This window comes from Pyrus communis, chromosome 14 (genome assembly GCF_963583255.1).
Source record: "Pyrus communis chromosome 14, drPyrComm1.1, whole genome shotgun sequence".
Classification (NCBI taxonomy): Eukaryota; Viridiplantae; Streptophyta; class Magnoliopsida; order Rosales; family Rosaceae; genus Pyrus; species Pyrus communis.
The window spans coordinates 25,027,840-25,049,373 of record NC_084816.1 but is presented as its reverse complement, the minus strand read 5'-3'; the positions used below and the strand labels follow the sequence as shown (position 1 = coordinate 25,049,373).

At 39.6% G+C, this 21,534-nt stretch overlaps 4 protein-coding genes across 4 annotated transcripts; all 4 read left to right on the top strand.

Annotated features, from left to right (window-relative positions):
• The first annotated feature begins 238 nt into the window (after positions 1–238).
• On the top strand, positions 239–3,263 carry LOC137715184 (uncharacterized). Its single transcript, XM_068454420.1, has 2 exons — positions 239–782; positions 2,438–3,263. The coding sequence occupies exons 1-2, from the start codon at positions 344–346 to the stop codon at positions 2,983–2,985; spliced, it is 987 nt and encodes a 328-aa protein (XP_068310521.1). The 5' UTR covers positions 239–343; the 3' UTR covers positions 2,986–3,263.
• Positions 3,264–4,287: 1,024 nt separating this feature from the next.
• On the top strand, positions 4,288–6,636 carry LOC137716528 (protein trichome birefringence-like 6). The gene is made up of 5 exons (XM_068455983.1): positions 4,288–5,191; positions 5,369–5,561; positions 5,645–5,835; positions 6,025–6,183; positions 6,261–6,636. Exons 1-5 carry the CDS (start codon positions 4,449–4,451, stop codon positions 6,550–6,552), a joined length of 1,578 nt encoding a protein of 525 aa, XP_068312084.1. The 5' UTR covers positions 4,288–4,448; the 3' UTR covers positions 6,553–6,636.
• A 4,950-nt stretch (positions 6,637–11,586) lies between these two features.
• Positions 11,587–16,819, top strand: LOC137714677 (uncharacterized). The gene is made up of 10 exons (XM_068453828.1): positions 11,587–12,677; positions 12,812–12,986; positions 13,277–13,470; positions 13,645–13,803; positions 13,909–14,820; positions 14,955–15,129; positions 15,431–15,624; positions 15,797–15,955; positions 16,061–16,715; positions 16,799–16,819. The coding sequence occupies exons 1-10, from the start codon at positions 11,587–11,589 to the stop codon at positions 16,817–16,819; spliced, it is 3,735 nt and encodes a 1,244-aa protein (XP_068309929.1).
• Positions 16,820–16,825: 6 nt separating this feature from the next.
• LOC137714086 (protein trichome birefringence-like 6) lies at positions 16,826–18,659 on the top strand. The gene is made up of 5 exons (XM_068453375.1): positions 16,826–17,041; positions 17,294–17,468; positions 17,665–17,858; positions 17,960–18,118; positions 18,313–18,659. The coding sequence occupies exons 1-5, from the start codon at positions 16,827–16,829 to the stop codon at positions 18,581–18,583; spliced, it is 1,014 nt and encodes a 337-aa protein (XP_068309476.1). The 5' UTR covers position 16,826; the 3' UTR covers positions 18,584–18,659.
• The last annotated feature ends 2,875 nt before the right edge of the window (positions 18,660–21,534 follow it).

Here is a 21,534-nt window from a genome sequence, read left to right as displayed (position 1 = left end):
CGATCTTATTCTTTACCCGATTTATGACTTCCCGATGCAAACACCGGGAAAACAAAAAAATTAGATTGACTATAACAAATTCTTGATCTCATTTCCAATCATTTTTAGACATTATTTTCTGTATTCATGATTTTCTATGTATTATTGTTTCGATAAAAAGAAAATGTTCACGGTGGGGACCACAATGTTTCGAGTAAAGAGTAAACCCTCGAAACCTCGTCTTTCCCTCACCTCGTTCTTTTCACCCCTTGCATTCCATCATCTTCTGTTTATTTGAAAAGGAACACAAGGCGACCCGCTCACTCATCACTCTTTCACACCAAAACCCCAGCAGCCGTCAAACATGGCTTACTGCTCCTCCCTCTGCTCCCCCAAATTCCTCCTCCTCTTCCTCCTCCTCTCCGCCGTCCCCATCGCCTACCTCATCTCCCTCGAGGTCGCCAAACCCGCCACCCACGTCTACCACTACCACAGCACCAGCTGGTTCCGCGAGTGCGCCAAGTGGGACGATCTCAACTGTCGCTTCCTTGTCTCCTTCATAGACGGCGGAATCGGCCAGGTAACGGTGCCCAGCGACGATTCCGATGCGGTTCTGGTGGAAGTCCCCGTGGTCAAACACGTTGACTTGGCCGGAAATGCTTCGCTCGGACTCGTCATCGACCGGCCCAGGAATCGCCTCCTCGTCGCCACTGCTGACGTCAAGGGCAACTTATATAGTGCGCTGGCGGCCTACGACTTGTCCACGTGGGAACGGGTGTTTCTCACTCAACTCAGCGGCCCAAGTAAGTTCCTCTTTTAGATCGTTGATCTTGATCTGGCCCGTTACCCGTTTGTTTTACTTTCATTTTTACCGCTTTCTGTAGTTGATGGCGGGTAAACCCCACGTAAATGGACGGTCTGGATTAAATTTCACCTACCAAAGCTTGCATTTGTGCCTTGAAAATTTGGAAATATAGTTGAAAATCTTGAAAAGTTTGCTGATTTTTTAGGGCATGTTTGGAAGTGTGTTTTCAGAGACGTACTTGTATTTTTATTAAAAAAGGTCGATGTGCTTCTAATATAAGCGCTTTTAGTGAAAACGCTTATGATCAAGTGCTTTTCCATACGCGCCTTTTGAGTTTTGGTATGCCATCCACCAGGGGACATTTGCTTCAATTCAGGTAGCAGCCACAATAGTAGCTAAACCTATCTATCTGATTAGTAGGATTTATTTCTGAACAATAACTATTATGGTGTTGTCTGGTAAGTTCTGATTAAATCTGGTTATGGTATGCTTTTATTTTTGCGATAGAAGTGGTTGGTGTGCTATTTGTTTGTCTTCTTTAAATATCTTGGTTGGTGCTAGTGAGCCTAATAGTTGTTGACCAAACTAATGAATCTTACACATAGACAGGTCCACCTGTTATCATTTTTATTTTATTTTAAACAATCGTAGACGTGGGTGGGGGGTTATTTAAGGCCTCGTTGGAAGTGTTTTTAAAATGGTTAAAAATGTTTTTGGAGCCAATCTTTGGTAAAAATGCAAGGGAATCCTGGACATGCACTTGAAGTGTTTTCTTTTAAGAAGCACTTAAAAGTACTTGTGGAACTCAAAAACATTTTCTCTAAAACCGGTTTTAGTCATTTTAAAAGCTCTTCCAAACAAATCCTAAGTTACGTAAGGATAGAGACAGATGGGTAGACAACAAGGAATCGGTGAGTTATTGCCGTAGGCACCGCATTACTTGAAAGAGACGAGAGACATGGGGTTGTTACGTGTTAGTATTAGTCGAAGTGTATTTATGTACTTTTGTTATTCCACTAATTGTAAGCACCACTACTAAAACTATTCGTACCATTTTTACTACAAATATTGATTACCTCATCTCTCACACACAACATGAGACATATCTATCAGCGGTACAATTCACAATAGACGTCACTCGCAAGATGTAGTCGGTAATGTGGTTAGCAAATGTAGTATAGCTGTCAATTACTCAAGCGCTAATTGGTGCTTGAATGACTAATCAAGAGAGATTCGATTTATTGAATGTGGCTGTTCACTTTTGACTGTAGGTCAAATATTTGTGAGCGGACTCTATCTAACACCACCCAAAGATGAAAACTGGACTAAGATATAAAAAAGTTTCTTCTAAGGTCCTCTTTGGATGGCTGACCTACTAAGTTGGAAGTATAAAGACTCTAAACTGAGTACAACGCGGCCAAGTTTGTTTATTACTAACATCCTATTAGTCATGTTCCGAGATTTGAAAAATATGGACGAAGTAAACTACTATATAGACCCCTTGAAGCTTGAAATTATTCAAGCATTTTTTGATCCATCTTGCCACATTCTTGCATCCTTTGATTGGTGTGGATTAATGTTTATTGTCAAAATCGTTATTACAGTCTATAGATATGATTTACATCCCATTCTCCGTTTTTTCTGTCGATGTAGGTGATGAGAAATCATTCGCAGATGATGTTGCAGTTGATGCAGAAGGTAATGCATATGTGACAGATTGCACAGCCAGTAAAATTTGGAAGGTTGGAGCTGACGGGAAGCTCGTCTCTACAATTAGAAACCCTCTCTTCAAAGCAAAGGAGTGGTACAAAAACTTGGTTGGCCTAAACGGAATCGTTTACCACCCAGATGGCTACTTGATAGTCATTCACACTTTCAGTGGCAAACTGTTGAAGATTGATCTAGCAAAGGGAGAGGAAGTGAAGCTCATTGAGGTAGCTGGAGGACCGTTAACATTTGGGGATGGTCTAGAGCTCCTATCTCCCACCAAGGTTGTAGTTGCCGGCAACCCTTCTGGTAGATTAGTGGAGAGCTCTGACGGGTGGGAGACAGCTTCCGTTGTGGGAAAATTCTCAGGACCAAAGCATCGGTTGGCCACAGCAGCAACCGTGAAGGACGGGAAGGTGTATCTCAGCCACATGATTGGCATGGGATACCCCAAGAAGACGCATGCCCTCGTTGAGGCAGTATTTTCTGCCTGAACGCTGGACTCGTCTCAACTCCACTACCACCATCGTATTCATATGTAGATTAGATGTTGTCTGCGGAGTTTCAATTTGATTTCTATATCAGTAAACCACATTTCTACGTTTTGAACAGATAGGCGTGTACTTGACTGTAATGCGTCGTCCATGAATAGCCTCTGTAACTTTCGAATCATCCGAGAGGGGGATTCCCAGCTTCCATTGTCCCCCTTTCTCTCTTTTGGTTTGTTTTATTCCGACCATAAACGATCCTAGTATTTGGATTGGGCTTCCTACTTTCTCTTGTTCTTCTCGTGGGTTGAACATAAACGGGCCTGGTTTATAAATGAGAGGTTTGGGCTTGTAGTGGGCCTGTATTTAAAGTTCTTTTTCTTTTCCTTTTCAAAGTAGAAAACAAAGCGTCGCCTCCTTTTGCTACGCACGACAACATGTTCTGGTGCAAAAACCATTAAGGGCTACGACCCATACAGCTATTAATCCTAACAAAAAAACATTGTCATGACTCATGACTCATGACTCACGTGGTAGGAAATGGACAATCTCATCAGGAATCTCAATTCAATTCATATATGCATTTATTGTAAATACAGAACACGATTCGGTACATAAAGTGTCACTTTACAAGTGGTTGAATTTTTTTCTTTAAATATCTAATTACTTATAATATGACATTTGATGTACGGGCTATGTACTCAACACATTGAAAAGTTTCTCGTAGATACGAGATGGACTTATGAGAGATGACTGTATGCATTGTGTATGTATTGGCGATTTTCGGATTTTCCGATGACATTTACAACAAGGTGAAATCAAGAGAATAATGGTTTATAAAAATCACTTTCCAACCAGAAAATGAGAGTAATGCTCTGATTTTGACATCTTGTTAACATGAGCTGGAATTGTTATGGTTTGCTACTTTCTGAAGCTTGATCACTTTCCATTTTCATATGTGTTCTATAAATTAAACAAATTGAGTAGATTGCAAAGCATATAATATGACGCAGTGATGAAAAATAATTATATCTATATGCTCTAGACATTTCTACCGATCATTCTTCCTCCTAACTAAAAGATGATGTTGTTTGTTAAAAAGACATAATATGTTATTTCACACGTAGAAATGTAGTTATGTAGAAATCAGACGAGGCTATACATGTTATTTCACACGTAGAAATGTAGTTATGTAGAAATCAGACGAGGCTATACATGTTATTTCACACGTAGAAATGTAGTTATGTTGTCAATTTCATAAACTATCTTTTTAACAATTAACCACCCAACTTCCCCGATTGGCAACTGCTCCTTTGCTCTCAAATCTGCAAACTTCTCTGCAGAGTCTGCACATGCATTGTCCTTTACTAATTTCCTAATTATCTTCCTTTTTCCACATCCCAAATCTACCAAAAATCTCCCAACACTCTCCCATTGACTCCTCAGTCCCACTGAGAAATTCAGAAATTATGGAAAGGCAGAGAAGTTTCTCTTTCAAACCCACCAGATTCCTGGTGTTTTCTTTCACCATCTCTTCATCTCTAATCTTTCTCACTTTCTTTACCATCTGGGTTACTAAATCCACCCCTTCAATCCCCCAAGAAACCCACTTCCCGTCCGTAGCTATTCAGACTATGACCGGTTTCAGTGGAAATTTCTCAGTAAATGCTCTGAAAGATTCCATCTTGGAAGGTACCCATTTGAGTAAACCGGAAAATGCATCTGGGTTTTCTGGGGCTTCACTTACAGGTGATTTGCAGAAGAAGAAGAACGAATCCCAAGTTGCAGAACACGAAGAGGGAGCAAGCGGTGGGCTAATTGGTAACTTCACATCGATGGGGAAAAGTGCTCCGGCAATCCTGTTTCTGAAGATTGAGAGTACTGAAGAGCAAAATGCTGAATTGAAGAGGACTGGAGGGCAAAATGCTGAGTTAAATAGGACTGGAGGGCAAAATGCTGAATTAAATAGGACTGGAGGGCAAAATGCTGCACTGAAAAAGATTGAAATTTCAAGTGATGGGGTGGTAGAAGAGAAGAGAGTGAGAGGGTGTGATTTTACAAGGGGGAGGTGGGTATATGATGAGAGCTATCCTCTGTACACAAATGTGTCCTGTCCTTTGATAGATGAAGGTTTTAATTGTCAGGGCAATGGGAGAAAAGATAAAGACTACATGAAGTGGAGGTGGCAACCGCAAGATTGTGACATTCCAAGGTAGTTTCTATCTCCAATCCTTTAATTTACTTGAAAGAAAAGCAATTTTTTTTTCTTCCGAGAAATATACGATGAATTGATTGTTTAAGCTTTGGTATTTTGGCCTGGGCACAACAATGTAGTTAGACAAACTGCATTCATGATTGTTGAAGTAGTGTATGCTTGCACGTGCCCTAGGTTCAATGCTACGAAAATGCTGGAACTGATGAGAGGGAAAAGACTAGTTTTCGTGGGGGATTCAATCAATAGGAATCAATGGGAATCCATGATGTGCATGTTGATGTCAGCTGTAAGAGATCCAACTAGGGTCTATGAGACGCATAGGCGTAGAATAACCAAAGAGAAGGGGAATTACAGTTTCAAATTTGTGGTATTTCTTCAAATTGTTCTCTGGTGTTTAATTTGCAGGTTATTATTATGTGTTTTGTTTCTGAAGTAGTGTTCTTTATATAGGATTACAAGTGCACAGTTGAATATTATGCGTCCCATTTCTTGGTTCATGAAGGCAAGGCAAGAGTAGGTCAGAAGAGGGTGCAAACCTTGCGAATTGATTCCATCGATCATGGATCATCTAGATGGAGAGGAGCTGATATTTTGGTATTCAACACTGCTCATTGGTGGACCCATTACAAAACTAAAGCCGGGTCAGTTCCATTACCGAACTATTATCAAGCTTTTCAGGATCTAGGGTACCATGCTCGTTGTTGGGAGATTGTACTCGTCTTGAAATCTGATGATGGGTTAAAACTGAAAAATGACATGTTTACACTATGCAAGTGATACATCTAATAAGTATCTTGAATGGGAAACCTGATGTTTGAAGCTTGTAACAGGATTAATTACTACCAGGAAGCGGGCCAAATTCATCCGCAGCTTGATGTTTCCGCGGCTTTCAGAAAAGCTTTGATGACTTGGGGATCATGGGTTGATAAACACTTCAATCCACGCAAAACCCAAGTTTTTTTTCGAAGTTCAGCACCATCCCATTTCAGGTTAGCTTGTGTTCATATTGCAGCAATGCTGAACTTGTGCAAGTCAGTAGCTGATAAATTTATAACTCATTGAACAGGGGAGGTCAATGGAATTCGGGTGGGAGTTGTAAGGAAGCAACCCAACCCCTCCAAACCTCGAGCTCTTCTTACTCTGAGAAGAATACAATTGCAGAAGAGGTCATAAAGCAGATGAGAACTCCTGTGAAATTCTTGAACATAACCGGCTTGTCCGAATACAGAATCGATGGTCATCCGTCTATATATGGAAGAAATTCTAGAAAGTCGGGGATTCAAGACTGCAGTCATTGGTGTCTTCCTGGCATTCCTGATGCCTGGAATGAATTGTTGTTTCTTCATTTGCTGAAGTAATTGAGGCTAAACCGGTTTTTGTTTCATCTGACTTGTATATAATTCTTCCTTTCAAGGATATTGCTATTCACACTCATTTTTACCTCCCACACACTCTTGTTATTTTTAGCCATTGAGCTTTCAATTCATTCGATCCGACGATCAAAAGTTAAGAGAGACGTGTGTGAGAAGTAAACATGTTATAAATTTGTTCACTTTGCTGCATGGCTGACTAGGTAGCTTGTAATTTTGGTTTCCATCTTCTGTCATAAAGGGGCTATTAATTTTTTTGTCTTCCGTTGCGTCTCACACTTGCCCTTTTGGTCCTTTGAATGCGAAGGAGGAACCCTAAGGAAAGGGTAATGTTAAGAAGATTAATTTTATAAACTAAATGACATAAAAATTAATGATTGGATTATTACTTAATTGTTGATTAACGTGCTTATTTTTTGAAGTAATGCTAGGTAGACTAAATTTGTAGATAAAACTTTATAAACTAAATGTTGTGTTGTTGATAAAAAAATGAGTGCGTTTATCAACCTTTAAGTAATAATCCAATCATTAACTTCCATGTTATTTAGTTTACAAATTTTAGCCACCAAATTAAGTCTCCATATCATTACCTTATTTTTTGGTGCTAACGTATTATTTAGTTTGCAAATTTAGTGTACCTAACATTACTCCTAAGTAATCAGTAGATTTATCTTGCTGCCTTTCGATTAAGAAGGTGTTTATTTTTTGAACAAACGATATTATGTATACTAAGGAAGAGAAGGGTGGGCTTAGTGTGACAGCCCGTTCCTAAAACTTTAAAACGTACGCGTGAAAAGACGATTTTGCCCCTAGTGTTATTTTTACGTTGTGTGGCTGTTTTGAGTTGGTGTGGCTGGTTGTGGACTACACACACTCTCCCATATTTTCCCTCACCCTTTCCCCCTATCCTTGCACCTATCCCGTGCCATTTCCCTTCCCATTTTCATACCCATGTGTACGGACACACTCCAAAACCCATGTAATCTTCACAGATCGAAGAAACAAAGTACCTATCCATGCTCGTGAGGTCCGTAAGAGTTCAACCATACCCATTTCAGGTAAGGATACCTTCGTTTTCACGTCGAACTTGGGATACCCAATTTTTGGTACTGTTCATGCACACGTAAATTCTTATATTTTTGGGAATTTCAAGCTTGTAGGAAGCTTGGTGAGGTCCTTAGGAGGCTTGGGGTGGTTCGTTTGAAGGTTTTGGACGTGGGGATCGTGAGTTTCGAGGTTGGCCGGAGTTGGAGGTATTTTTCCGATGAGATTTCGTGGATTTTATCACTTGAAAGTGGTATGATCTTGTTCCCCTCGTTGTAAGCTTCAATTTGGTACCAATTTTGTGAAATTTGGTTGAAAAACGAAGAAGATAGGACGATTTGAAGTTTTCCTGATTTTTCGGCACCGGCGACGGCGCCGGAGCCTCGCCGGAGAAGACGACGGAATATTCCTAACGCCGTTGACGGAATCCGTTAAAATTAACGGAATATTCCTGACGGCGTTAACTGACGCCGTCAGCGTGCCAGGCACGTGCCTTGGCCGTCGCGTGAGGGCGCGTGCGGCGGTGAAAAATTCTTCTAAAAATTTGGGGATGTTCCTGAGGTTGAGTAGATCACGTTGGTGTATTCATACACCCCATTTGAGCATTGTATGAGAAATTATTTCTTAAGGTTGGTTATGTGCTTTAAAATTAACGTTTTTATAGTTGTTTCGCATATAGGTGATACCTATCCCGAGGACGAGCGTGGTCAATCGAGGCAGGGGGGTTACGACCCTTCCACATACCAGTGAGTGGGCTTTTGGTTTTCCGTATATACCTATATACTTATACTTTTCCCAGAAATTGATTTAGAACGTTTATTCATTTATATGCCATGCCTATAGTTGCCGTTGTTTATGCATCGTTAATTGTGTATATATATATGTGTGTGTGTGTTTGGTGCTGCGGACGCACAAGTAAGTGCCAGGTGAGTTGTGATTTATGTTTACATTCAGTAGTGATTTGAGATACATAGAGAGCTCATAACCTGCACCCCTGGTGTTAGTGCTCCCGCCCAGAGTTGGGCACAGTCCTTCACGTGATGTTCACCTCCCGCACCACACGCTTAGCTTGGATCCAAGTTAGGTGCACAGTCCTGTCATACAAACCACTCTAGGTGGTTCCGACTCGTAGGTGACCCGCGATTATTCGCCCAGCCTTCACGTGATCGTAGCACTTGAGCGTATATATATGTTACACCCAAGCTTGTCGTACAGACCACTTTAGGTGGTTCTGACTCGTGTGCAGGTCTAGTTAGTGAGATGGAGATTTGAGCTCTAGATTCAGCCGTACAGGTCACGTTAGGTGACTCCGGCTGACAGATTATATGACATCGATGTGACATTACCTGAGCACTCGCATTTTTACTTCGAGGTTTTGGCATAGCATAGTACTGAGCATGACTTATATATATATATATATATATATATATATATATATATATATATATATATATGCTATTTTCTGGGAAGTATACAGGTTTTACGGCGATGGGTTAGAACTTATTTATTAAATGGTTTTCGAAAAGCTTTGTTTTTGCCCACTCACGCTTTTGTTTTGCGCCCCTCCAGGTTCTAGTTGGCTAGCATGTTTGGTGGCTTCCCTGAGGATTTCCCCGGCATATCTGACAGACCACCACCAGTGTAGGACCACCTTCGGGTGTGCTTTTGTTGCGTCGTTTTCTCCTGGACTGCATTAGGCTTTCATGCTCTGAACTTAGTGTCGCACTTGTTTGTTATTACTTTGTGTAAAGCTAGTTTTTATTTATTCGTACTATTTATATTATTATTTTATTAGCTTCCGCATTGTGCACATGGTTACGTCATTTCCACGTGACGGCCAGCATGTCCTGATCTCGATCGGGGTGTGTCACTTAGCCTCACAATTGGCTAGCAATAATGTGATACAAATTCGCCTTTGACGAGAATCAAATTTAAGACCTCTCACTTACAAATGAAGAGTAATACTACTAGATTGTAATACTAAATGTCTTGAGCAAGGTCTTAGAACGTTGAGTTGTCATATATTAAGTTGGGCTGGACTTTTGCCTAAAAGTTGTTTTGGGCTTTTACTGCCCTTGTTTAATAAAGTTATTCTAATTACTATACTCTATGTATGAAGAGATTCCTTCGTATTATCATTTTAACACGTGTCAAGTATTTATGAAAAAATGATATTTTAGTCACCTAACCACATTCAAATTGCACGTTCTTTTAAAGCTTTCAACCAGAAAATCATCAGTGTTTTTGCTTGCTTCATGCCTCGAATTTAAGATCAGAGAGCAAATCTGACTTGGAATTCTACTGCATTTCCACTAGAATAAATATTGATTGCATGCGAAAAAGTTAGTATGAGAAGGATAAAATTAGGAGTACATGTTGACGGGTTTATTCTCCAAATCAAATGACAAATCGTATCTAGATGCAGTTGAATTCCGCCTTAGATGCCCTTGTCGTTCAGTTTTGTCAGAGTTGAACATTCCAAATGTCGTACGTGCCCATGGATAGAAATGGCCATCAAACAAAACAACAAACAAAATAATAATTGACTAAACTACAGACTAGGTGTTTGTGTTGCTCCTTTGGGCCACCAGATCACTCCGAAATTCCTGCATGCTCAATGTTTTTGTCCATAAAACATTAGACAAAAGGGTTATGATCCATACAGCTCATGGTGAATATTGACATTATTCCCAACACAAACACCGACTCCATCGGGGATAGAAATTTCAATCTAATTCAATTCATTTTTCAACCTATTTATTTATGGATATTGAGAGTTGTTTTGACATCAGAAAAAGGATCTTGCTTTGATGGTAATATTGATCATCTTTCTTCTGTAACGAATTTGGTTTGCTTTTGATGCTCACATACTAATAGTGAACATAAATTACGAATTAGGTTTGCGTTCGATGCTCATATTCTAGTAGAAACATAAATTTCATACAAAAATTTACTCCGAGTTGTTTGTAACTGTACAATTATGTCTTTTAATTCTTCCTTCCGAATTGTTTATTACTATACAATCATGTCTTTTAGTTCCTCCTTTCTAATTTTGTGTGGATTATATTCTATGTCGTTTGTGGTTAATTAACAAGTGGTCACATATGGGACAAATGGTCCAACATGCAGACGGACGTGTTCCTTTCACTATTCACCAACGTCAAGAGAAATGGCGCCAAAAGAAGCCATTTCATGCATGCCACAACATTCCGATGCACGCAACAACACTCGCACCTCATCCGCTATTGCCTATACCTTGCCTTACCTTACCTACAACGCTATCTCTAAACCCCAAGCCCTTCTTACATGTAACAGCGCTAGGCGGCTAGCTAACACTTCGATTAATACTTATGCATTTAAAAATTAAGAAATGACACTTAGACTTGCTTAAGCGTCTGCCTAGACCCACCTAGCAACCCCCCTAGACACCCACTTGGGTCGCCATTCTCACTTGGACAGAAAATAGATAACTTTTATTTTTCATTTTTTTAAATACTTGTTAAATTGTAAGAAACTTGTTAAATATTTCGATGAACACTCATTATATTCTGATTCCCTATGTTTTCAATATGTTCTAATACTTTCTAATCTATATGTCATTCTATTTTTCAATTTATGTATCCCAATATAATTATTCATCCGACATATAATAAGTTTATTTAAATCCGTTTAGGCCACCTAACCACCTAGGCACTAAACTCCAATCCGCCGCCCAACTTGTGCCTAGCGTTTTTTACAACTCAAGTGGCGAGATGGTTTTTCGTGAACAACTCACATTCAGCAACTCAGCAGCTCACACATATCAAAGCATACTAGAAGAATTTTTTTCTGAATTATTTGTGTTTTCCTCTATAGCTAGTAGTCACATTGATCAAACACAGACATACAAGACACATAAGAAATCTCACTGAAGACCTCCTTCCCATTGACTCTTTTTCTCCATTGAAGAAAAGCTGAGGAGAGTACGCACGTTTAGTTATGAAGAGGCCGCAGCTGAGTATTTTTTCCATTACATTACCAACTACATCCTTAGTGTTTTATTTTAGCATCTCTTCCTCTATCATCTTTCTCTCTTTCGTTCTCATTTGGGTCAACCAATCCTCTCCTTCCAACATTCTATTGCCCGCCCAACAAACCACCAATTGTCTCGAGTATTTCAACACATCCTCCATCGTTTTCGGTTTCACACCATCACCCTTAGCCACCACAGTTCCACCTCTTCCAGCTGCTGATCATCCGACTAATTTGACTACCGGAGATGATTTGATCGATACAAATAATGTTTCCGTTACAGAAAATAGTCCTTCGAAAGATTTATCAGTCTTGAAGTTGACGGACACCCCTTCCAGTACACCTGAAAATGCTTCTTCTAGCTATTTTGAGAACGAAGCCCAAGCAGTGGCAGTACTGCAACATGAGTTACATGATGACGAAGACGAAAAAGAAGAAGAAGAAGAAGAAGAAGAAGAAGACAACGGTGGCAGTGAGTTAGATATTATTATTGCCAGTAACTTCACAGCAGTGGTACAACAAATTCCATCAGCTGCAATCTTAATTGACAAGATTGAGACAAATACTCATGAAGACCAAAATGTTCCATCGGTGAACACGACTGTAGAGCAAAATGCTCCATTGAACCGGACTCATGAAGAGCAAACTATGCCGTTGACAAACATGACCGAGGAGCAAAATGCACCGTTGATGAACAAGACTGAAGAGCAAAATGCTCCAATTTTGATGAACAAGACGGAAGAGCAAAATGCAGCTGCATTGAGTGAAAAAACGGGTCAAGCTAAACGGAGAAAGAAGAAGAAGGCCAGAGCAACTTCATTTGATCAGATGACTCAAATTTCAAGTAGCGGACTGCTGTTGGTCGAAGAAGACAAGAAAATAGCTAAATTAGGAGGATGTGATTTTAGTACAAGAGGGAGGTGGGTCGAAGACGAGAGCTATCCGTTGTACACAAGTCGTTCATGTCCTTTCATAGAAGAAGGTTTTAGTTGTAATGGGAGATTAGACAAAAACTTCACTAAGTGGAGATGGCAACCACAAGATTGTGACATTCCAAGGTAACTTTCTAATTAGTTCTTCATCACTATTTCATTTTGATTAAGCTAGCTAGCTAATTGGGATTTTAATTATGTATTTCAATTTGATTAAGCTAGCTAGCTAATCGGGATTTTAATTATGTATGCATATATAGGTTCGACGCAAGAAAAATGCTTGAATTTATCAGAGGGAAGAGGCTAGTGTTTGTGGGCGATTCAATCAATAAGAATCAATGGCAATCTATGGTGTGCATGCTTGTCGGAGATAAAAGAAATCCAAATAAGCCCAGATTCATGAGAGGGAGAGGAGGCTATAGTGTCGTCTTTGTGGTAATTCTTCACAGGGAAGTGATTCCCACAGACCTATTTTCTCCCCATGCACTCCCATGTTTATTTCTGACACTTGGATTGAATAAATTAGAGGATAATTAAGGGACAAAAAAATTTAGTGTGTGAAGAACGAGAAAATGAATGTGCGGAAAATATTTCACTTTCCCTTCTTTGTATATTCTCCTCATCTCTATGCTATATTGCTATATTTACATTGCCGTTTCATGTAAGGTTAATAAATATTCTGTATGTATTTAAATTTCTGAAGTACGTAGTTTCTTTTTTCACAGGATTACAAGTGTAAAGTTGAATTCTATCCGTCCGTTTTCTTGGTTGAAAAAGTCATGACAAGAGTAGACCAGAAGCAGGAGCAAACGTCCTTGCGAATTGATTCCATTGATCACGGTTCACATCGATGGAGAGAAGCTGATATTTTGGTATTCAACACCGAACATTGGTGGGTCGATTTCAAAACAAATGCCGGGTAAGCTCCATTAATAAATGAATGAATTTTACTTGTGCCCACCCCTCAGAACAACTGAGCTATGTTAACTCGATCGTTTTAATTGTGTCTGATAATTAAAATAAATTTCTTAAATTGGGATTATCCTGACATTTGGAGCTTATGTATTTATGACTGCTTGCATTGCATTTGCAGGGTTAATTTCTTTCAGGAAGGTGACAAACTTCATCCATATCTTGATGTTCTCACAGCTCTCAGAAAAGGTTTGATGACGTGGGCATCATGGGTTGATAATTACATCAATCCACGCAAAACTCAAGTTTTCTTTCGAACTTCATCGCCAACGCACTTCAGGTTATCTAATTATTTAATGTAGATCGAAGTAGTACGTGTATTGGTGTTCTTACATGACAATTTACCAATGAGTGGTTAATTTGTAAAATTGTTGATCGATCACAGCGGAGGAAAATGGAATTTACGGCAGAGTTGTGTAGGAGTTAGTGAGCCCCTCCTTCAACCTTCAGGAATTGTAAACGAGAAAGATGTAATTCTGGAGGAGGTCCTAAAGCAGATGAAGACTCGAGTCACTTTGTTGAACACAACGAGCCTGTCGGAGTATCGAATGGATGCTCATCCATCCGACATCAGAGATTGCAGCCATTGGTGCCTTCCTGGCATTCCTGATGTATGGAATGAATTGTTATATCTTCATTTGAGGGTATCCCAAACAGTGGGCGCACAAAATGATTTACATGTCAAAAATGAAGACGGAGGCACCAGCAAGTCAGACATTTTTACTAACGTCACGGTAGTTCCGGCTCAAAGTGCACCAGCTGCAACCTTATTTGACAAGATTGAGAACCAAAATGCTCCGTTGGTGAACACAACAAAAGAGCAAAATGAGCCGATGTCATTGATGAACAAGACCGATCAAGAGCAAAGTGCGCCAATATCGGTGAACAAGACTGATCAAGAGCAAAATGCTGCATTGATGAACAAGATTGAGAGGGAGAGTAAAGCCCAAAATGCTCCAGTTTTGATGAACAAGACGGAAGAGCAAAATGCAGCTGCATTGAGTGAAAAAATAGTTCAAGCTAAACGTAGAAAGAAGAAGAAGGCCAGAGCAACTTCATTTGATCAGATGACTCAAATTTCAAGTAGCGGACCGCTGTTGGTCGAAGAAGACAAGAAAATAGCTAAATTAGGAGGATGTGATTTTAGTACAAGAGGGAGGTGGGTCGAAGACGAGAGCTATCCGTTGTACACAAGTCGTTCATGTCCTTTCATAGAAGAAGGTTTTAGTTGTAATGGGAGATTAGACAAAAACTTCACTAAGTGGAGATGGCAACCACAAGATTGTGACATTCCAAGGTAACATTCTATTTAGTTCTTCATCACTATTTCAATTTGATTAAGCTAGCTAGCTAATTGGGATTTTATTTATGTGTTTCAATTTGATTAAGCTAGCTAGCTAATCGGGATTTTAATTATGTATGCATGTATAGGTTCGACGCAAGAAAAATGCTTGAATTTATCAGAGGGAAGAGGCTAGTGTTTGTGGGCGATTCAATCAATAAGAATCAATGGCAATCTATGGTGTGCATGCTTGTCGGAGATAAAAGAAATCCAAATAAGCCCAGATTCATGAGAGGGAGAGGAGGCTATAGTGTCGTCTTTGTGGTAATTCTTCACAGGGAAGTGATTCCCGAAAACCTATTTTCTCCCCATGCACTCGCATGTTTATTTCTGACACTTGGATTGAATAAATTAGAGGATAATTAAGGGACAAAATAAACAAGCGTGTGAATAACGGGAAAAAGAATGTGCGGAAAATATTTCACTTTCCCTTCTTTGTATATTCTTCTCTTCTCTATGCTATATTGCTATATTTACATTGCCGTTTCATGTAAGGTTAATACATATTTAGAATGTTGTATGGAGGTATTTAAATTTCTGATGTAGGTAGTTTCTTTTTTCACAGGATTATAATTGTAAAGTTGAATTCTATCCGTCCGTTTTCTTGGTTGAAAAAGTCATGACAAGAGTAGAGCAGAAGCAGGAGCAAACGTCCTTGCGAATTGATTCCATTGATCACGGTTCACATCGATGGAGAGAAGCTGATATTTTGGTATTCAACACCGAACATTGGTGGGTCGATTTCAAAACAAATGCCGGGTAGGCTCCATCAATAAATGAATGAATTTTACTTGTGCCCACCCCTTAGAACAACTGAGCTATGTTAACTCGATCGTTTTAATTGTCTGATAATTAAATTAAATTTCTTAAATTGGGATTATCCTGACTTTTGGAGCTTATGTATTTATGACTGCTTGCATTGCATTTGCAGGGTTAATTTCTTTCAGGAAGGTGACAAACTTCATCCATATCTTGATGTTCTCACAGCTCTCAGAAAAGGTTTGATGACGTGGGCATCATGGGTTGATAATTACATCAATCCACGCAAAACTCAAGTTTTCTTTCGAACTTCATCGCCAACGCACTTCAGGTTATCTAATTATTTAATGTTGATCGAAGTAGTACGTGTATTGGTGTTCTTACATGACAATTTACCAATGAGTGGTTAATTTGTAAAATTGTTGATCGATCACAGCGGAGGAAAATGGAATTTACGGCAGAGTTGTGTAGGAGTTAGTGAGCCCCTCCTTCAACCTTCAGGAATTGTAAACGAGAAAGATGTAATTCTGGAGGAGGTCCTAAAGCAGATGAAGACTCGAGTCACTTTGTTGAACACAACAAGCTTGTCGGAGTATCGAATGGATGCTCATCCATCCGACATCAGAGATTGCAGCCATTGGTGCCTTCCTGGCATTCCTGATGTATGGAATGAAATGTTATATCTTCATTTGAGGGTATCCCAAACAGTGGGCGCACAAAATGATTTACTTGTCAAAAATGAAGACGGAGGCGCCAGCGAGTCAGACGTTTTTACTAACGTCACGGTAGTCCCGGCTCAAAGTGCACCAGCTGCAACCTTATTTGACAAGATTGAGAACCAAAATGCTCCGTTGGTGAACACGACAAAAGAGCAAAATGAACCGATGTCATTGATGAACAAGACCGATCAAGAGCAAAGTGCGCCAATATCGGTGAACAGGACTGATCAAGAGCAAAATGCTGCATTGATGAACAAGATTGAGAGGAAGAGGGAAGCCCAAAATGCTCCAATATTGATGAATAAGGCTGATCAAGAGCAAAACCCTCCAACATTGATGAACAAGACTACTGACGAGCAAAACGCTGCATTGGTTGAAAAACCAATAAAAAAGAGGATGGCGGGAAAGAGGAAGAAGAAGAAGAGCATAGCAACATCATTTGATCAAAAGAGTAGTACTACTCAAATTTCAAGTAGCGGCGGGATGCAAGACATTGAAGAAAACAAGAAGAGAACAACAAAATTAGAAGGATGTGATTTTAGTACAAGAGGGAGGTGGGTCTATGATGAAAGCTATCCGTTGTACACACGTCGATCATGTCCTTTCATATATGAAGGTTTTGATTGTCAAGGCAGTGGGAGATTAGATAAAAACTTCACCAAGTGGAGGTGGCAACCACAAGATTGTGAAATTCCAAGGTAAGTACATAAGCCAAGCTAATTAATTATTTCCTTCTTCAAAACTTGGTATCGAATTTGTTTTCCATTAATGTACACAGTTAGATTGCAATTCGACAATGGTTGACGTAGTACTGGAAGGGCAGACTCAAAATACACAATTCACTACATAATCACTATTCATGCCAGATTTCATCTTGCTAATGTGTTCCTACATCAATCATTAATCTCAACTTACCATGTTTAATTTTGGTGTGATGTATCTATATATAGGTTCGATGCAACAAAAATGCTGGAACTGATGAGAGGTAAACGGCTACTTTATGTGGGGGATTCAATCAATAGAAATCAATTTGAATCCATGGTGTGCATGCTAATGGGAGATATAAGAGATCCCAATAGGCCCAGAATCTCCCATGCCAAGGGGACTTATAGTTTTTACTTTGTGGTAATTCTTTCTCTCTACATTGTCGATCATTTCGTTTCAGGTTAGAGAAAATTGGAGCACTAGCTAGTCCCTGAATTTGGCCAAATTGCAGACTAGAAATCTAGTTCAGGCCAAATTCAGAGTCTCATGCCCCAATTATCTCTTTCAAGTTGTTTTCCATATGTATTAAATTTCTGATGCTGTAAATTTCACACAGGATTACAAGTTTACAGTCGAGTTTTCTCCATCCGTTTTCTTGGTTGAGAAAGGCACAAAAAGAGTAGGGCAGAAGCAGGTGCAAACGTCCTTGCGAATTGATACCATTGATCAGGGTTCATCTAGATGGAGAGGAGCTGATATTTTGGTATTCGACACTGAACATTGGTGGACCGATTTCAAAACTAACTCTGGGTGAGTTCGATAATGAGTAGTAGTAGCTACGTATACCATGCTTGTTGATGTTCGATCACAGAAAAATACATAATTTGGAGCTAACAAATGAATGCATGCAGGAAGAATTTTTACCAGGAAGGGGGAAAAATTCATCCATTTCTTGATGTTCACACAGCTCTCAGAAAAGGTTTGATGACCTGGGCAGCATGGGTTGATAAAAGTATCAATCCACGCAAAACCCAAGTTTTCTTTCGAACTTCATCACCAACGCATTTCAGGTAAAGAGTTTTGCCTCCTGGAATATTATGTGTACGTTCTTATGGTTAATACAAGTTCACGAAACAGTCAATACAAGTACACTATCTATCCTGCTCCATGATTTATATTTGTGTGGCGACGTCCATCAACTTGCGCACATTGTGATGATTTTCTGAGTACATAGTTCTCTAATTTGTAATTCTTCATTGAACAGCGGAGGTGAGTGGAAATCGAGCAGGAGTTGTATAGGAGCTACTGAACCCCTCCCCAAACCTTCAGGAATGGCAAACAAGAAAGATGTAGTCCTAGAGGAGGTTGTAAAGCAGATGAAAACTCGTGTGACATTGTTGAACATAACAAGCCTGTCAGAATATAGAATAGATGCTCATCCATCAGCCATCAAAGATTGCAGCCATTGGTGTCTTCCTGGCCTGCCCGATGCCTGGAATGAATTGTTGTATCTGCACTTCCTCAGTGACTCGTGACCAAAATACACCGAGTAGATTTGATCACTGTGTCATACGATAACAAAAAATAAATCACATTTTGGCCACCTAGAAATGCGAGTGAAAATTTCTTGATTGTACATGTTTTTATGAGAAGTGAAAAGAGCACACTTTAAAAACTGAAAATTAAAATGATTATCAAACGAACTGATCAAAGTTAAAGCCTGAAAGCTTGACAATGGAAGCAAACGTCTCCAAGTTTGAGAAGAACAATCAGTGGTAACCAATTTCACAAACATCCATCAAGAAATTTGTGTTATGAAGGCACATAATGAAATTGAATGCTTTGGAAAGAAGTGAAGAACTAGTGTGAAAAAAAGAAGGAATCGATAAGAAGCTTTGATTCTCCTTAGACTCTGATTTGAGTACGTATAACCCTCGTTAAGTCAATGAGCCCTTTCCTTAGAGCTTGAGATTAATTAGAAATGAAAACATTATCGAAAGAAATCAAAACAAAAAACAAAAGGGTAGATAAGTTACAAATTAGTGATTGTGCTACATTCGCCCACTAGACCATGAGAAGTTCGGACCACAACCTTAATGTTCTACTGCATATATATTGCATACAGCTTGCTCTCTTTTGTTTTTTGGTATATTTTTATCGTTTTTATTTTCATTTTCGTGGAATATGAAAACCTCAACATTCTCCAAGTTGTTTGTAGAAAATTCGTCAGTGGTTAGAATTCAACCAGCGCATGGAACAAATGGTCCAAAATACATGAATATCCAAAAACTGCTTTCTGCAAGTATGCTGCACATGTCTTGCTGCTTCTTCTGATGAATTGTGTTCTTCTTCTTCTTCAAGAAGAGTATTTATTTTTCATTTCTTAACGACAACAGAGAGGGAACTGAGGGATTACGCGAGCAGAACTACAAAACCGAGAAGTAGTAGTCATGAAGAGGCAGCTGAGCTCCTCCTCTAAATCATCAACCACTAGAATAACTAGACCATTGGTGTTCTGTTTTAGCATCCCTTTCTCTATCATCTTTCTCTCTTTTGTTATCATTTGGGTTAACAAAACCGCTCCTCCCAATTCATTGCCGGTTCAAGAAACCAGCAGATGTCTCCGGTTCAACACTACATCCTCAGCCGTTTCGAGTTTCATAGCTGCTGTTGTTCCACCTGTTCCATCATCTGCTGAGACTAATTTGACCACTGGTAATTCGAATAGCAATATTTCTGGAGTTACGTCAGATGATAGTCTTCCTCCGAAAGATTCAACCTTGAAGTTGGCGGCTAACCCTTTGAGTGCACCTGAAAATGCTTCTAGCTTTTCTGGGACTAATTTGCTTGTTAGCGGGCTGCAGAGGAAGGAGAATGAGACAGATGATGATGAACAAGACAGAGGCGGTGGTGACTTAGATGGTAACGAGCTCAAAACAGAGGAACAAAGTGCAGCAGCTGTGGCTATGGAGCAAAATATTACACCATGGAACAAGTCTGAAGAGCAAAATGCCCCATTGACGAATGGGGTTCAAGGGAAAAATGTTCCATTGACGAATGAGACTGAAGAGCAAAATGCTGCATTGAGTGAAAAACAGATTGAACGGCAACAATGGCCACTGACTAATGAGACTGAAGAGAAAAATGTGCAATTGTTGAACGTTGAAGAGAAAAATGCTACGTTGAGCGAAAACAAGGTTGAAGAGCAACAATGGCCATTAATGAAAGAGACTGAAGATAAAATTGCGCCATTGTTGGACAAGACTGAAGGAAATACTGCGTCGTTGCTGAACGGGACAGAAGAGCAAAATATGCCATTGTTAAACAAGACTGAAGATCACAATGCTGAATTGAGCGAAAAAAAGATTGAAGAGCAACCATGGCCTGTGATGAAAGAGATTGAAGAGAAAAATGCGACTTTGTTGAACGAGGTTGAAGAGAAAAATGCTTCGTTAAGCATAAACAAGTTTGAAGTGCAGGACACAACATTGATGAACAAGACTGAAGGGAAAAATGCGCCATTGTTGAATGAGACTGAAGAGAATAATGTGCAATTGAAGAACGAGACTGAAGAGAAAAATATGCTATTGTTGAACGAGACTGAAGAGCAAAATGCTGCATTGAATGAGAACAAGATTGAAGGGAAACAATGGCCTGCGATGAGAGTGACTGAAGAGAAAAATGCGCCATTGTTGAATGAGGTTGAAGAGAAAAATGATGCATTGAGTGACAAGAAGATTGAAGAGGAAGCCACGCCAATGCCATTGATGAAAAAGACTGAAGAGCAACAAAATGCGCAGTTGATGAATGAGACTGAAGACAGGATTGAAACAGACAAAAGTAGGAAAAGGATGGTTGGAAAGAAGAAAACGAAGAAGAAGACCAGAACAACTTCACTTGATCAAAATTCTCAAATTTCCATTAGCGGGGGGCTGCTGGACAAAGAAGACATGAGCATAACAAAATTAGGGGCATCATGTGATTATAGTACAAAAGGGAGGTGGATCAAAGATAACAACAGCTATCCTTTGTACACATATCGTTCTTGTCCTTTCATCGAAAAAGGTTTTAATTGTCAAGGTAATGGGAGATTAGACACAGATTTCATGAAGTGGAGGTGGCAACCAGAAGATTGTGACATTCCAAGGTTCAATGCAAGGAAAATGCTGGAACTGATTAGAGGGAAAAGGCTCGTTTTCGTGGGGGATTCACTCAATAGGAATCAATGCCAATCCATGGTTTGCATGCTAATGGGAGCTATAAGAGGGCTCAGAGTCATCAAAGGAAAGAGGGCATATACTTTCACCTTTGTGGTATTATTCTTCTTCAACATTATTTACTCCTTAACATGCGTACTTGTATTTCATTTTCTGAAGTAGTTCAATTTGTCACAGGATTACAAGTGTACAGTCGAATTTTATACATCCCCTTTCTTGGTTGACAAAGGCATGGCAAGAGTAGGGCAGCAGCAGGTGCAGACCTTGCT